The 15,203-nt window shown below is 41.9% G+C and overlaps 1 protein-coding gene across 1 annotated transcript in view; it reads right to left on the reverse strand.

The window, feature by feature from the left end:
- Window positions 1-821: 821 nt before the first annotated feature.
- LOC309496108 (membrane-spanning 4-domains subfamily A member 4A-like) overlaps window positions 822-15,203 on the reverse strand; it is a 39,984-nt gene continuing 25,602 nt past the window's right edge. The window contains exons 4-9 of the mRNA XM_082166101.1: window positions 14,826-14,936; window positions 14,658-14,726; window positions 7,975-8,121; window positions 7,527-7,640; window positions 2,059-2,133; window positions 822-1,869 (exon numbers count right to left, since the gene is read on the reverse strand). Coding sequence (XP_082022227.1) covers window positions 1,783-1,869; window positions 2,059-2,133; window positions 7,527-7,640; window positions 7,975-8,121; window positions 14,658-14,726; window positions 14,826-14,936 — 603 coding nt within the window. The 3' untranslated portion in view covers window positions 822-1,782. The remainder of the gene's footprint in view (window positions 1,870-2,058; window positions 2,134-7,526; window positions 7,641-7,974; window positions 8,122-14,657; window positions 14,727-14,825; window positions 14,937-15,203) is intronic.

The raw sequence follows: 15,203 nt of genomic DNA on the forward strand, positions 1-15,203 counted from the left end.
TAGTTACATAAAACTTTTATGTACATTCATGCAAGTTGATTCTGGTCCCTGTTTGTCACTTTAACAATGCGATCATCACAGCTACATGCTATGAGTGTTATTTTTCTGTGGCCACAAAAAAATTATCTCTAAGAGTTGATAGATCATCAGTATTTGCAGGATTAACAGATTAATTGATTGTATTTTTTTATTTATTGTAATATTAATTCAGCTACAATAAGTCAATTCTATTAACTGAACTAAATATTAATAATTAATTATAACAAGTTCATATATTACAAGTACATTTATTATAACATTCCCCTTTTGAGCTAATTTGCTACACATTTATCTGTGATATTTTTGACCTTACTAAAATGAAATAGTTTGATGTTGGCCTAATCTTTTTAGATAGGGTAGAGCAATATCTTTTAACACTTAAGAAACTTTTGGCTACACAAAAGATTTTGTGGAAAATCCAGGTTCTAAATAATGCTTCTCTGTGGTATGTTCTTAAACACTATAAATCAAAGCCTCAGTAGGAACTCTAAATTCAATTTGTTTATCATAAAGTGATCGTATCTCTTCAGAAATTTTTACTAAACCGCTCAAATCATATAGATTAGTTTTACGATCTCTTTATGAACTTTTTAAAGCGTCAAAGTGGTAGTTGTGTAGCTGTCAAAGGAGGGACAGAAATCTCTCAGATTTCATCAAAAAGATCTTCATTTTTTGTTCCGAAGATGAAAGTCTGACGGGTTTGGAAATTTTTTTGACAGAATTTTCATTTTTGGTTGAACTAACCCTTTAATTGGTGAAAGGTAACAAAAAAGAGACATGAATATTTTTATATTATGAATACTTTATTCTTACAGATTATATTTTATTAAGCAATTAGTTGTTCAAAACAATCTATCCAGTTTCATTAAAGGGGGTGGTTGAATATGATTTCACTTTTCTAACCTTAGTTAGTGTGTAATGTTGCTGTTTGAGCATAAACAACATCTGCAAATTTACATGCTCAAAGTTCAAAGCAAAGGGAGATATTTGCTTTTAAAGAAATTGCTTTTTAAGGACTACAACAAACGGCTGGTAGGGACTACACAAGCTTCCTCCCGGGTTAGTGACATCACTAACCCTAAAATGTACATAAACCCCGCCCCCGGAACATGATTTCTAGATTATCAAAACAGAATAAGCTAATCAATGACTAGAAGATAACTACACATAAGTTACATAAATTCACCAACTAACCATTCAGAAATGTCCTGTTGCTTCTACATGTTGTCACTTCTTCTTGAGTCTTTCCATCTTTCTGACTCTGGTTTGAACATGAAAAGCCTAAAAGTTTTAGAAATTTCCAGTGCATGTGTGTGTGAGGTAAAAGGACACAAGCTCTTGAAGCTCCGCCCTCTGTGCCGGGGCAGCAGCTCATTTGCATTTAAAGGAACACACACAAAAACAGTTGCTCACCCTCAAAAAGTGACAATTTTAACATGCTATATAAAAATATCTGTGGGGTATTTTGAGCTAAAGCTTCATATACACACTCTGGGGACATCAAAGACTTATTTTACATCTTGTGAAAAGGGCATTATACCACCCCTTTAATGATTAGGCAACTTTCTTAACTATTATCTAGTCTAATAGTTATTGTTTACACATTTGTGACACGTAATTAATATCTAATCAAGTGATTTCTTTCTTTGCTTTAATGTTCCCTTTTGAATGAAAGAACTTTAGAGATAATGGACAGGAAATCACTGGAAAAACCTTTTTGTCCCACCTCAACTCTGTCGACTTTTAATATTCCATTTTTTTAAATTCACTGTATTGTGGAGGATTGTCTGCAGGATGGTGATACATGGCAGGGTTGTTGACCACAGATATCTGCAAGAAAAATTATATATGATCAGCTTCCTAGCGTAAAGACTACTTTTTTATTGATATTATGAAACAATTAATGCACCCATTACTTAATGATTTACACAATTCCAGTTCATATATAGTGACACTAAATTCAAATAATCCATTGTTTTGTGGAATTTCTTTGGGAGTAGGGTTTAAAGCTTCTCTTACCCCTGAGTTGTTAAGATCTTGATTGGGCCCAAAATCACAGGCCTGTGGAATTATAACTTGTGGAACAGACGACACCTTTGGAAAAATACACATGAAGAGTTTTATTTCAAGCATTTATATTGTCGCTCCAAGCAAAATTATGCTTTTTATTGCAATATAGTGCAATTTAGTAATAGGGGATTGTATGTATGTATTTAATGTAAATTCTAAACAATTTCTACTTATATTCCCTGATTTACTATACAGTGTGTTCATGCATAATATTTCCTACATAATTACGTACATAAATAAATCTATTTTGTGTTAGTTCAGTTACTTGTCAGCAGTGTGCAGCAGACACACCCATCTCAATTTCAATATCTCACTTATCCTTATCCCGAAAAAGACCATAAACATTACAGCTAACGTCTGAAGCAACAATTAATGCACATACATACATCTTAAAAACTGTTCATGTTTGACTGATACGCTGCAAATCGGGTGATTTTAGGTCAATGTTTTTGGCTGTAAGTCAATGATGCAGTAAAATATGCAGAATTGATTCATGGGGGCATAAAATCCTAGCCTGGTTCTACCAGACTTTCGTACATTTCATTTGTACAGAGAGTCTGGCCTCTCTCTATTGAGAAACGTTTACTTCCTTGTAGGCGGGTTCGCTGTTAAAGTTCAAAACTAGAGTCCAAATGAAAACAATTCCCCATCGTCCAAATTAAACAATTCCCCATCGTTAGTACACATTGATGGCCTAAGACACGAAACGAGCGGTTTGTGTGAGAAAACGAACAGTAACCTATTTATATCGTTTTTACCTCTCTGAGGGCGCGCGCATCCTGGTGTGTGACGTGTACGCAGACTGGTGCATAGATATATACACTAGAAGTCGCCTTGTCTACGGCAGTTCATTGGAACGAATGTCTTTAAGGCGACATCTAGTTTATATGTCTATGCCGCTGCGGTCGTTTCGGATCTGCCGCAAATGTTGTGTACAGTGATCACCGTCCAAAATGTCACAGTCATCGTGCACGCCGAGCTGCCCAGCACGAACTCCTAACTTTTCTGCCTCCTTCACTTGGTCCCTCCATTAGTGCAACAAGAGGGGAGACGACAACAACTGTCGGCTTTGCATCCCTATCGTTCGCCTTAGCTAACTCATTAGTGGAATCAAACTTTTCCCGAACCCCGTGGGGAGGAGGGTCACAACATCATGGCCACCAACAAAACTTAGCAAACATTGTTCTTGCTCCGGCTTTAACTTCTATATATTCGGCAGTTTTGCAACAACGGACCGAATAGCTTTTCTCACGTCTTTCTCCGCTGCCATTACTGAACTCCAACGCAAACTGACGCACTACATCAACGTCATCGTTCTCAGCCACTCCCTCTGTTCGCTGATTGGTCCTACAAAAAATTGGTTTCTGGAAACCTAAGAATATACAGCAGTCCCAGACGTAGTACTGAAGGAAAATGAAATTGAGCGGAAGTGCGTAGGAGGGCGCAGCCAGGCTAATAAAATCCATCAAACGGTAGAAATGACACATATAGTCAGTTGTGCTGTAATCTTAAATAACGTAATCTTTCTGTACTACTTTAAAATGAGCAGAAATCTAATGATCCATTGGCAAAATAACTGATAAAAATGATCTGTTGTGTCGTAGCAATATCCTTGAGGGCAGTGCTGTCAAATATTCCCATGTCAGTTTTCTCATTCTCCTCGATCTCACAGCTGCCTTTGACACTGTTTGCCACAACCACTTACTTTCTCGATTGGAGACCTTGCTTGGTATCACTGGTGTTCCACTGTCCTGGTTCAAATCATATCTCAGTGACAGACAACAGTTTGTTTCAATTGGGAATTTCAGATCTCCAAATTCACCCCTCTTACATGGTGTCCCCCAGGGTTCTGTCCTAGGTCCCCTGCTGTTCATAATTTACATCCTTCCCCTTGGCCAGATAATACAACATTATGGTCTCAATTACCATTGTTATGCAGACGACATTCAGATTTACATTCACACCAATCCCGCTCACACATATCATTATCCAATCTGGTTAGCTGCTTAAATGCCATTAACAACTGGATGATTAAACATTTTCTCAAACTCAATCAAGATAAGACAGAAGCTATTCTTATTTCCACCCCTAACATTCTAAAAAAAAACTTGAACATCTGCAGCTATCTATCCCTGGCTATTTCACTACAACTTCTGCTGAACTTAGAAATCTGGGCGTAATCTTTGATCCTACTCTTTCTTTTGAGTCACATAATTAAAAATATCACCAGAACATCTTTCTTCCATCTCAAAAGCATCTCCAAACTCCGCCCCTCCCTCAACTCATCTGCAGCAGAAACACTTATACATGCATTTATCACATCAAGGCTTGACTACTGCAATGCTCTATTTCTCGGCATCCCGGAAAAAAATCCTAAATAGGCTGCAGTATGTCCAAAATTCTGCTGCAAGGCTGCTCACCCACACCAGGCCCTGGGATCATATTACTCCTATCCTCCAGCAGTTGCATTGGCTTCCTGTCCACTACCGCATCCATTACAAAATCCTTCTCCTTGTTTATAAATCCCTACATAATTTGGCTCCATCCTACCTATCAGATCTCCTCACCCCATACCTGCAATCCCGCACCCTTCGCTCTAGTGATGCATGTCTCTTAGCAGTTCCTACATCTCGGCTTCGCTCCATGGGTGACAGGGCCTTTAGTGTGGCAGGTCCTAAAATGTGGAATGCCCTGCCGCTTGAGATGCGCCAAAGCACAAGTGTATCCATTTTTAAAACTAAGATAAAAACACATCTTTTTAGTTTAGCTTTTTTGTCAGCCCCCTGATTTTGATTGCACTGTCTTCACCTCGTGTTCAGTGCACTCATGTATGCCATTTGAGGGTGTTTATGTTTTCTCTGCATCTTGGCATTTTATGTACCGTGTACGTAATCTATGTCCCAAGCTGATTGTACTGTCTATACTGTCAGTGAATTCCATCATGGATGTAGCTGCATTGTGTTTTAGTTTTTTGTATGTTCTTTACTATACCAATTTGTACAGTGTCCTTGGGTACCTTGAAAGGTGCTTTTCTAAATAAAATGTATTATTATTTTATTATTAAATAGCGCAGCTGTGCACAAAGCGATCCAAGTTCGAGTCTCGACTCGAGGTTCAGGCTCTTGTTGCAAATTGTGACATGTTGCAAAGCATTCCCATCTCTTGTGTTTTTATTAATGATGTTCTCAGCGATAAGTTGACGTCGCTTAAAACAAATCTGAGGTCGTTCAACCCCTAATTCACTTAATTTACATTCACATAGCTCGAGAATTTTACATAAAAATAGTTTGTGGATTTGAACATTTAAAAGAGAAATTTAATAAATAAATATTTGTAGTGTTTGCCATAAAAATGAGTATTTTACCCAAATTTTTATTTCTATTCCAAAATATTCCGGTATTTATACCAAAGGCATTCTTTAAATCCCTAGATCGAATGATTTCAGATTTTATTTGGAACGGAGGCCCAGTAAGAATACAGAAACTTTTCCTTCAGCAACCCAAAAGATTAGGTGGATTTGCACTTCCATATTTCTTATTTTACTACTGGGCAGCAAACATTCATAGCATTTTATATTGGAGTCAGTCGCATTATGGTCTTTGTCACTGGGTGCCGGCATGGGTTGAAATAGAATGCGATTCTTGTAGCCGAGTCTCTTTACATGCTCTGTTATGTTCTTCTATTCCTATAAAATTTTCCCACTACTCTTCAAACCCTTTAGTTCTGCATAGTCTAAAAATTTGGCAACAATTTAGAAAACACTTTGGCTTTCAGAAAATGTCGGGTCTGTCTCCTATATATAAAAATCCTTCTTTTTTATCTTCTATTTCAGATGGAGCCTTCGCATTATGGTTTAGAAGGGGCATTGTAAATATTAATGATCTCTTCCACGATAATACTTTTGTTACTTTTTCATACCTATCAGACAAATTTAACCTTCCGAAAACTCACTTCTTTAGATACCTTCAGACTCGTGAATTCATAAGAAATAAATTCTCTCACTTTCCTCATGCACCTCAGAAACAAGAGATTGATCAAGTTTTAGAAATAAAAGTCTCTAAAGGTGCTGTTTCTAATATTTACAAAACAATTTTTTCATTTACTGCGCACTCAGATTTTTCACCCATGTCTAACATAAAGCAGAACTGGGAAACCGATATTAATCATGTTTTTACAGATGAAGAATGGTCAAAGGTCCTTCGTCGAGTTCATACCACTTCTATTTGTGCTCGTCACTCACTAATACAGTTTAAGCTGTTACACAGAATATACTGGACGACAGCTAAACTATCCAAAATTTACCCGGATCTCGATCCTACGTGTGACCGATGTCGACAAGCCCCGGCTACTCTTTTCCACACTTTTTGGCTTTGCCCAGCATTAACCTCTTTTTGGACTTCAATCTTCAAGTCAATCTCGAATGTTTTCATGTTAGATGTTGAACCCTGCCCCTTAGTGGCACTATTTGGTCTTAATCCCGCAAATGTATCTTTATCATCTTTACAGTCTAATGCTCTAGCTTTTTGCTTAATAATTGCCAAAAGGCTTATATTGTTGAACTGGAAAAATCCTCTTCCACCCAGCTACTCTTATTGGATGCACGACCTGTTGCAGTTTATTCAAATAGAAAAAATTAGATGTACCTTGATTGGCAGAACAGAACAATTTCATACGATTTGGCATCCTTTTCTTTTGCATTTTAAAAAATAATGTTTTTTCTATAAATAACCACTTACGAAACCATTCTTTTGCATTTGACCCTAGCTGTTTTTGTCCTCTCTCCCGCCCTTGTTTGTTTGAGAATCAGAGTACATAAAAAAAAGGGGAAATAAATTGTATTTGTTTTCTTGACAAATGGCTTTGATTGGTTAAAAAAGGTGTAAAGGTGTTGTAAGGTTTTTTTTTTTTTTTTTTTTTTTTTCCTTTCCTTCTTTAGTAATATTTACAGTCCTGCTGTATTTTACTTTTTTATTGATACCAGATTGTACATGCATACTACACTATTAGTATTTATACTTGTATTATTGGGTATTGTACTAGCATGTTTTGGAGCAAGCAGATATAATCCTTTTTACTTTTTTATTTGTTTTTTTATTTGTATTTATTTTATTTTATTTTATTTTATTTTTGAGTCAGAGAGTAAGAAATGCGCCTGTTTAATTTCATCTGTATATATTTTTTTATTATTATTGAGCAATATGTTGATACAAACTCTGTATTGTCTTTCATTTTCTCTCTGATTGGTAAAACACCAATAAAAAGAGTTAAACTAAATATTTGTAGTGTTTGTTGGTTCTTTTAAAGCGTGAACCCAAGTGTGAACACCCTTAAAAGTAACTATTTCCATTCTATATGTATATCTGAGGAGTTCAGCTGACAAACACAATTAAAAACCCTTGGCTTGACACATCACTCACCTGTGGAGAACAGCAGCAGGCGACTTTACAGGCAAATGCTGACAGAGACATGGAGATGATGCACTGAAGGCCGGCGAATATCAACAATACAACATTGATTCCCAAGAAGAGAGTCTGAGAGAGAATTCAACATTAGCACAAATAATAATGAGAAAAGAATTGATGATTAGCACTCACATCAGTACACAGGCTGTTCAGAATCTATCATCCTTGAGGTTCATATAGTAATTCAACATATTTATAGGTCAAACTGGACTGAGTTTATAATGAATGTATAATGCTTTCTTGCATTGTAAATGATCAGTAATAGCAAGAGATCTATAAACTACTTCTGAAATGTTGGGGAAAAGACTGGACAGATTATAGCTCGACTTTTGACAAGTGCTGACCACACAGTGATCTTATTGTGATTACTAAATAAATGTCAAGATAAAAGTTGGCGACATACCTTATACTTTACATCAATACAATCATCATCCCAGTGCGAGCAGTAACTGTACATCATCGGCCCTAGACCCAAAACTATTGAAAGTATGATAAAGGAAATGCCTGCAGTTATAGCACTGAAAATGTTCATTCCAAGTGAACCTTTCACCTGTAGGTAGAAAAAAATACATAAAATGGATTAATAAATTAACAAGAACTTTATGCCAAGTTCACACTGGTTTGTTTATGTTAGCTTATCCAGTACAGCGCGGAGCGGCTGCGATGTTAATTTGAACATGGCGGAAAAAGGCTTCCTGCTGACGAAAACCCTCTGTTAGTGGCAATAATCGTGCGGTACGTATCCACATATTGCGCAGTTGGCAAAGACATTACACTGTCTGTTGAAGCGTGTATTTGGACTCGTGTGAAACATTGAAATTTAGATGAATTGCATGTCATAGGTCAATTTCAAGCGATTGTGGAGTTATCATTTGCAGCTCAACATTTTCTGTATAAGAAAGTATTTAACATATCCCTGGTTTCACAGACAAGGCTTTTAGTCCAAGAAAAAGAAAAAAAAATACATGTTTGAGCTGTTTTAACTGAAAGCAACTTGCTCTGACAGATCTTAAAATGTATCAGTGTCATTGTTTTGTCTCGAGATGCACACCAGTAATATTTTATTTCAAAGGCATGTTCATATGCCCTAATTGAACTAAAAGCCTTATCCTGGCTTAATCTAAGCTCTGTCTGTGAAACCAGGCCTTACTATCCTTTTTATTTGTATTATTTGTGTGAACTGTTGGTCTTAAACTTTAATGTCAACACCTTAAGAAATACACTATGAGCCCAAAATGTTACACATTAATTTTTTCCACAACATTTTTTCCACATACTAGTTCCCTTTCAAGGGAACTCGCGTTGCGTCGAATTGACGCTATGGGGAACGCTTTGCGTGATGACGTCTTGAAGCACATGTAAAATCAGTCCAATGGTGTGGCGGAACGTCAGAGGCGGGTGACGTCACGTACCAGGAAGCTATAAAAGCCGGCCCGAAACAGAAAACGAAAGCTTTCTGAGTCTTCAGTTGCGCTCTGTGTGAAATCTGTCTGTATATTTGGTGTTGTCTGTCTATATCATATATATATATATTCAGTATGGCGAGCAAACAGCAGTTTAGAGTGTGTGTCCATCCCTGCCCGCGTTATTTAACGGGAGGTGATACTCACACTCTTTGTGTTGTTTGTTTGGGTGAGGAGCATGCCCAGTCAGCACTCGAGGGTGGTGACTGTGTGCATTGCGAGGCGCTTCCATTGCGTACGCTCCGATCCCGCTTGGCTCGGTTCAATCCCAATCACGTTCCCCAGGGCTTGGGTCCCGCCGCTGCCGAGGCACGGCGTCGATCTCAGACCTGGGGTTCACAAATGGATTTATCAGTGGATGTTGAGACGGGCTCTGCCTTATCTCAGCCTCCTTCTGATAGATCCAGTGCCTCTCATCAGGGTGTGGAAGCACGCGTTGCTGTTTCTTCCCCCCCGATGGAGGCACCAATACTGCAATTGTCCAGCTCTGAGGAGTTGGACATTGTTAGTATTGACGCTGAGTCTGAGGATTCGCCACCTCAGTCTCATGCGTTTGAGGAATTGCTTGACGTTATCACTAGAGCGGTCGAGCGATTATCTATTGAGTGGCCAGAAGATAGGCAGGGCGCTCGTTTGAAAAGCAAGCTCGACGAGCGTTTCCTGCCATCTCGTGCACAGCCTCAGCGCAGAAGCCTTCCGTTTTTCCCCGATCTCCACACCGAGGTGTCGAGATCGTGGGGGAAACCAGTGTCATATCGAGTGTATACTGCACAAACATCACACTATTCATCCATTCACAATTATAAAGAGCATGGTTATGGGGAAATGCCGAAGGTGGAAGAGACGCTTGCGAGCTATCTCTCTCCAGCAACGGCATCTTCTCTGAAGGCTCCTGCACTTCCATCCAAGCCAGTAAAATTTACATCTTCTCTGGTTCATAAAGCTTATGCCGCCGCCGGCCAAGCTGCAGCGTGTTTACATACAATGTCTATAATGCAAGCTTACCAGGCTGAATTATTGGGTGATTCTGAAGAGGGCGGGGGTATTAGTGCTGATACTGTGTCTGAACTGCGTGGAGCCACAGATTTGTCTCTCAGGGCCACCAAGGAGACGGCTAAATCCATCGGCCGCTCTATGGCAGCCCTGGTGGCCACTGAGAGGCATCTGTGGCTCAACTTAAGTGACATAAAGGACAAAGAAAAACATGTTCTTTTAGATGCACCAGTATCCACTCAAGGGTTATTTGGAGATGCAGTTAACAGTGCTGTAGCTAAATCACAAGAAGCTTCAAAACAGGCAGCTGCACTTCAGAAACTTCTCCCCCGCCGTTCTTTCATTGAGGCTGCTGAGCGGGAGCAGCCTCACTCATCTAAAAAGAGCGCTGAGCACCGTGCCACTCAGAAACAGAGCGTTTCTTCCCGTGCTCCCCCACAAAAATCTCGGGGACACGGAGGGCGCTCTCAAACCCAGTAGTCTTCGAGGGGTAAAACGGATCTGCGGACCGTTATTACCACCAATAAGGCTGCTGGGAAAAAGTCCTGATGTCTGAGGGCTCAGGACAAATGAGGGTAGTCCCCCCCGAAGCAGAGCGGTTAACACCTCTTTTCACGGTGCCCGTCTCTCTTCGGTGCCCTCAGGGGACCGTTCTGCCAACCCTGCCGCCTCCGGTGTTACAGGGCGCAGCGGTCTCCGGCGAGCACATATCTCAAGGTCCACCCGGAAACGTAGTGGCCTCGGGATGCCCGCCCCCTCTGAGGAGGGTGCTAGAGCAGTCTGTTCGGTCGTTCCCTGCCGGTGCGCCGTTACAGGGCGACGAACCGACTACTCAACAGCAACAAAATCCAGAAACCAGTCTCGAGAGGCTGGTACCTCTAGTAGAATCTTTGACAGCGTGGAAGCTACTGTCAAATGTTTCTCGTTGGGTCCTGCAGACCGTGGAAAAAGGATATCAGATACAATTCAAGTAACGCCCACCGCGGTTTATGGGGGTCCTGCCCACAGTGGTGGGCCCCGAGCAGGTTCTGGTTATGGAACAGGAAGTAAACACTCTGTTAGAGAAAGGGGCCATGGAATATGTACCTCCCTCCAACAGGGAAACCGGGTTTTACAGCCGGTACTTCATAGTTCCAAAGAAGGACGGGGGATTGCGTCCCATTTTAGATCTTCGAGTTCTGTATGAGTCAGTAATGCAGCTCAAGTTCAAAATGTTAACATTGAGATAATCGTGCCACAGATCAGGTCTGAGGACTGGTTTGTCACGATAGACCTCAAGGACGCATATTTCCATCCGTCCGTGTCATTGGAAGTTCCTGAGGTTTGCTTTCGGGGGCAAAGCATACCAATATCGAGTTCTTCCATTCGGCCTGGCTTTATCACCCCGCACTTTCACCAAATGCGTGGATGCAGCTCTGGCGCCTCTGCGCCTCCGGGGTATTCGCATCACGAACTACATCGACGATTGGTTGATTTTAGCTCAGTCGCATCAGATGGCGGTTCAACATCGAGATGTTGTTCTCGCCCATATGAAAGAGTTGGGGTTACGGCTGAACGCCAAGAAGAGTGTGCTTTCTCCATTTAGAGGACCACTTTTTTAGGCGTGGTTTGGGATTCAGTGTCGATGCAGGCGCGCCTGTCACCGCCACGCATAGATTCCATCCTGGCAGCTGTAAAAAGTGTAAAGCTAGGCCAGCTACTCACTGTCAAACAGTTCCAGAGACTGTTGGGTTTCATGGCAGCAGCTTCCAACGGGATACCTTTTGGACTGTTGCACATGAGGCCCCTGCAGTGGTGGCTCAGGACCAGGGGGTTTCCCCGAGGGGCAACCCATTTCACACAATCAAGGTCACGCGGCGATGCCTACGTGCATTGGTTATGTGGAAGGAACCTTGGTTCCTGTCCCAGGGCCCAGTGCTGGGAGCTCCTTGTCGTCGCAAACTGCTAACGACGGATGCTTCCCTCACGGGTTGGGGAGCGATCCTAGAGGGTCGCTCATCTCAAGGTCTGAGGGAAGACCATCATCGTTCCTGGCATATCTATCGCCTAGAGATGTTAGCTGTCTTCCGGGCTCTGAGGAGCTTTATCACAGGTCTCAGGGGACACCATGTGTTAGTGCATACGGACAACGCGTCGGTAGTCGCCTATATCAACCACCAAGGGGGTTTGCGCTCGCGCCCATTATCCAATCTGGCACGCCATATCCTCTTGTGGTCCCAGGGGAAGTTGCTGTCACTCAGAGCAGCCTACATCCCCGGGGTTCAGAATATAGGAGCAGACACTCTGTCGAGACAGGGGCCGAGGCCCGGGGAATGGAGGCTCCACCCCCGAGGTGGTGGAGCTGATATGGACGGAGTTTGGCCAAGTATAAGTGGATCTGTTTGCGTCTCGAGAGACGTCTCACTGTCCACTTTGGTTCTCCCTCACGCATCCAGCTCCTCTGGGACTGGATGCTATGGTACAGACGTGGCCGAGGCTACGTCTGTACACCTTTCCCCCAGTTGCTCTGCTCCCGGGAGTTCTGGAGAGAGTTCGCAGGGACCGGGTTTGCCTGCTTCTTATAGCCCCGCGCTGGCCGGGCAGAGTATGGTTTCCCGATCTTGTGTCCCTCCTCGACGGGTATCCTCTGGAGCTACCCGTCAGGAGGGACCTTCTGTCCCAAGCAGGGGGCTTGATTTTCACCCCCGACCGGAACTGTGGAACCTGTGGGCTTGGCCTCTGAGGGGGCCCAGCTCATAGAGTCAGGTCTCTCAACTGAGGTTGTTGAGACCATTCTACAGTCCAGAGCTCCCTCCACGAGGAAACTTTATGCCCTGAACTGGAGAGTATTCACCTCTTTGTGTAGTGACCGTCGGTTGGATCCAGTCAACTGCCCAATTGGTACAGTTCTGGAGTTCCTGCAGGACCGGTTCACTGCAGGTCTGACCCCGTCCACTTTAAAGGTTTATGTGGCGGCCGTAGGTGCTTACCACAGTCCTTTGGGTGGAATGTCTGTGGGGAAAGACCCTTTGGTATCTCGTTTCCCTCGTGGCACTTGGAGGCCTTCGGTCCTCCTCCCTTTCGAAATCGGACCAGGAGGCGAATAATTTGCTTTGCCCTGTTCGGGCATTAGACGCATATGTCCACAGAGCTGCCCTGTGGCGGAAAAGCGGTCAATTGTTTGTATGCTTTGGGTCCCCTAACAAGGGAGGTCCAGTGTCTAAGCAAAGGATGAGCAAGTGGGTGGTTGAGACTATCTCACTTGTTTACGAGGCGGCTGGGCAGCCTTCTCCTTGGGCTGTCCGGTCGCACTCAACTAGGAGTATGGCGGCCTCTAAGGCCCTTATATCAGGAGTATCTTTACAGGACGTTTGTGATGCGGCAGGCTGGTCCTCACCGCACACCTTCGTCAGGTTCTACTCTTTAGACCTAGACTCTACTCCAGGGTCTCAGGTTTTGTCTTCCTAGTGCTGCGCAATTGATTTCACACAGGACAGACATTTGTAGCTATGGTGGTGTTGGTATAGACGTTCCCCATAGCGTCAATTTGACGCAACGCGAGTTCCCTTGAAAGGGAACGCCTCGGTTACGACTGTAACCTCGGTTCCCTGAAGAGGGAACGAGCGTTGCGTCACCTTGCCATATCTCCTTCATGCCTGTCAGCACGCCTTCAGACTCTACGAAGCTTTCGTTTTCTGTTTCGGGCCGGCTTTTATAGCTTCCTGGTACGTGACGTCACCCGCCTCTGACGTTCCGCCACACCATTGGACTGATTTTACATGTGCTTCAAGACGTCATCACGCAAAGCGTTCCCCATAGCGTCAATTCGACGCAACGCTCGTTCCCTCTTCAGGGAACCGAGGTTACAGTCGTAACCGAGGCGTTTTCACACTACATACAAATATGTCAATTTTCTTAAGGTGGGCCATTCAAATTTGAGGTTATTAGTCACTGAAATGTGATTGGCTACTAGCATACATGTTTTGACCTTAGCCGAGTCATATTATAAGTTTTGTTTTGACATCCAACAAAGAAGATTCATATTCATTTTTAACTTTACCGATCCTCCAGTTACAGTGTTACAATTTCTGTTGTACCGGCTAGGTCCAACTTTGACACAATTTGGTGTGAATTCTTGATGTGTCCTTTAGTCTTTGTCTAATAAATTAAGTTTGTGCGCTGCGTTCAGGAGAAAAATGTAAATTTGTGGAAAATGAGCGTTGCTCAATGAGACAGTTTGATTCACTTATATTGGCACAATGCTTCGATTAATCAAAATTAGTTCGATAACTTTTTGCCAGCAACATCCCTAGCTGCAATGTGCAACATTTAGTGCAGATTGGACCAACGGCCTAGAAGTTAGAAAAAAAACAAACATATATATATATTTTAGAAAATTAAAACGACAGAAATGTTTATAGATGGGAATACATTCAGGATTCATGAAAAAATATATATATATTTTGTTTCTCGCCATTACTCAAGACAAGTTTGGGGTCTCTACGAATTACAGTCACTCATGCCTTTTTCACACTTTTTTTGGGGCAGAAAAATAAGGAAGAAGAAATCACTACAGAAAATCAGTACAAACACAACAGGGTTCCAGTGCCTCTGGTTAAACCCTGAAAAACAACAAGTGGTGTGTACATACCAAACACAAACTGGAGGGTGAATTCGGTTTGTTTTCTGCAGCAATGCAGAGTGAGCCGGCGATGATGTACTGAGAGCAGAGAGAAAGACACAAGTCAAGGCTTCTGCAGGAATACGTAACTTGTGTTATACAAGACAATACACTTTTTTGTATAATTGTGTTTCTTACAATGAGAGATCCCCAGAAAGGAATACCAATAAAGACAAAGATGGAATCTGCAAAAATTGTAGACACGATTCCCAACAGGAAAGTCCACAGACCAATCATTATCTGGACAATCTGTGAAGGATAAGAAAGTATTTTAAAGTAAACAGTATCACACTTTGGGGTACAATATTACATAAACAATATAAATTTATAACAGCTATAGTTAGGTACTCTCATTGCAAGTAATGGACAGATTTTTCTCATCCGTAAATCATTCTACTCTGTGACTGATCCAGTATAAATTTTTTTGCATTGTCACTTAAAAAAAATACAATAAAAAAAAAAAGTATTATCCTTTGTTTGGACTGATTTACTCTGAGCTTCTGCCTGCATAATGGA

The sequence above is a fragment of the Leuciscus leuciscus genome (genome assembly GCF_965113295.1).
Source record: "Leuciscus leuciscus genome assembly, chromosome: 4".
In the NCBI taxonomy this organism is placed as follows: Eukaryota; Metazoa; Chordata; class Actinopteri; order Cypriniformes; family Leuciscidae; genus Leuciscus; species Leuciscus leuciscus.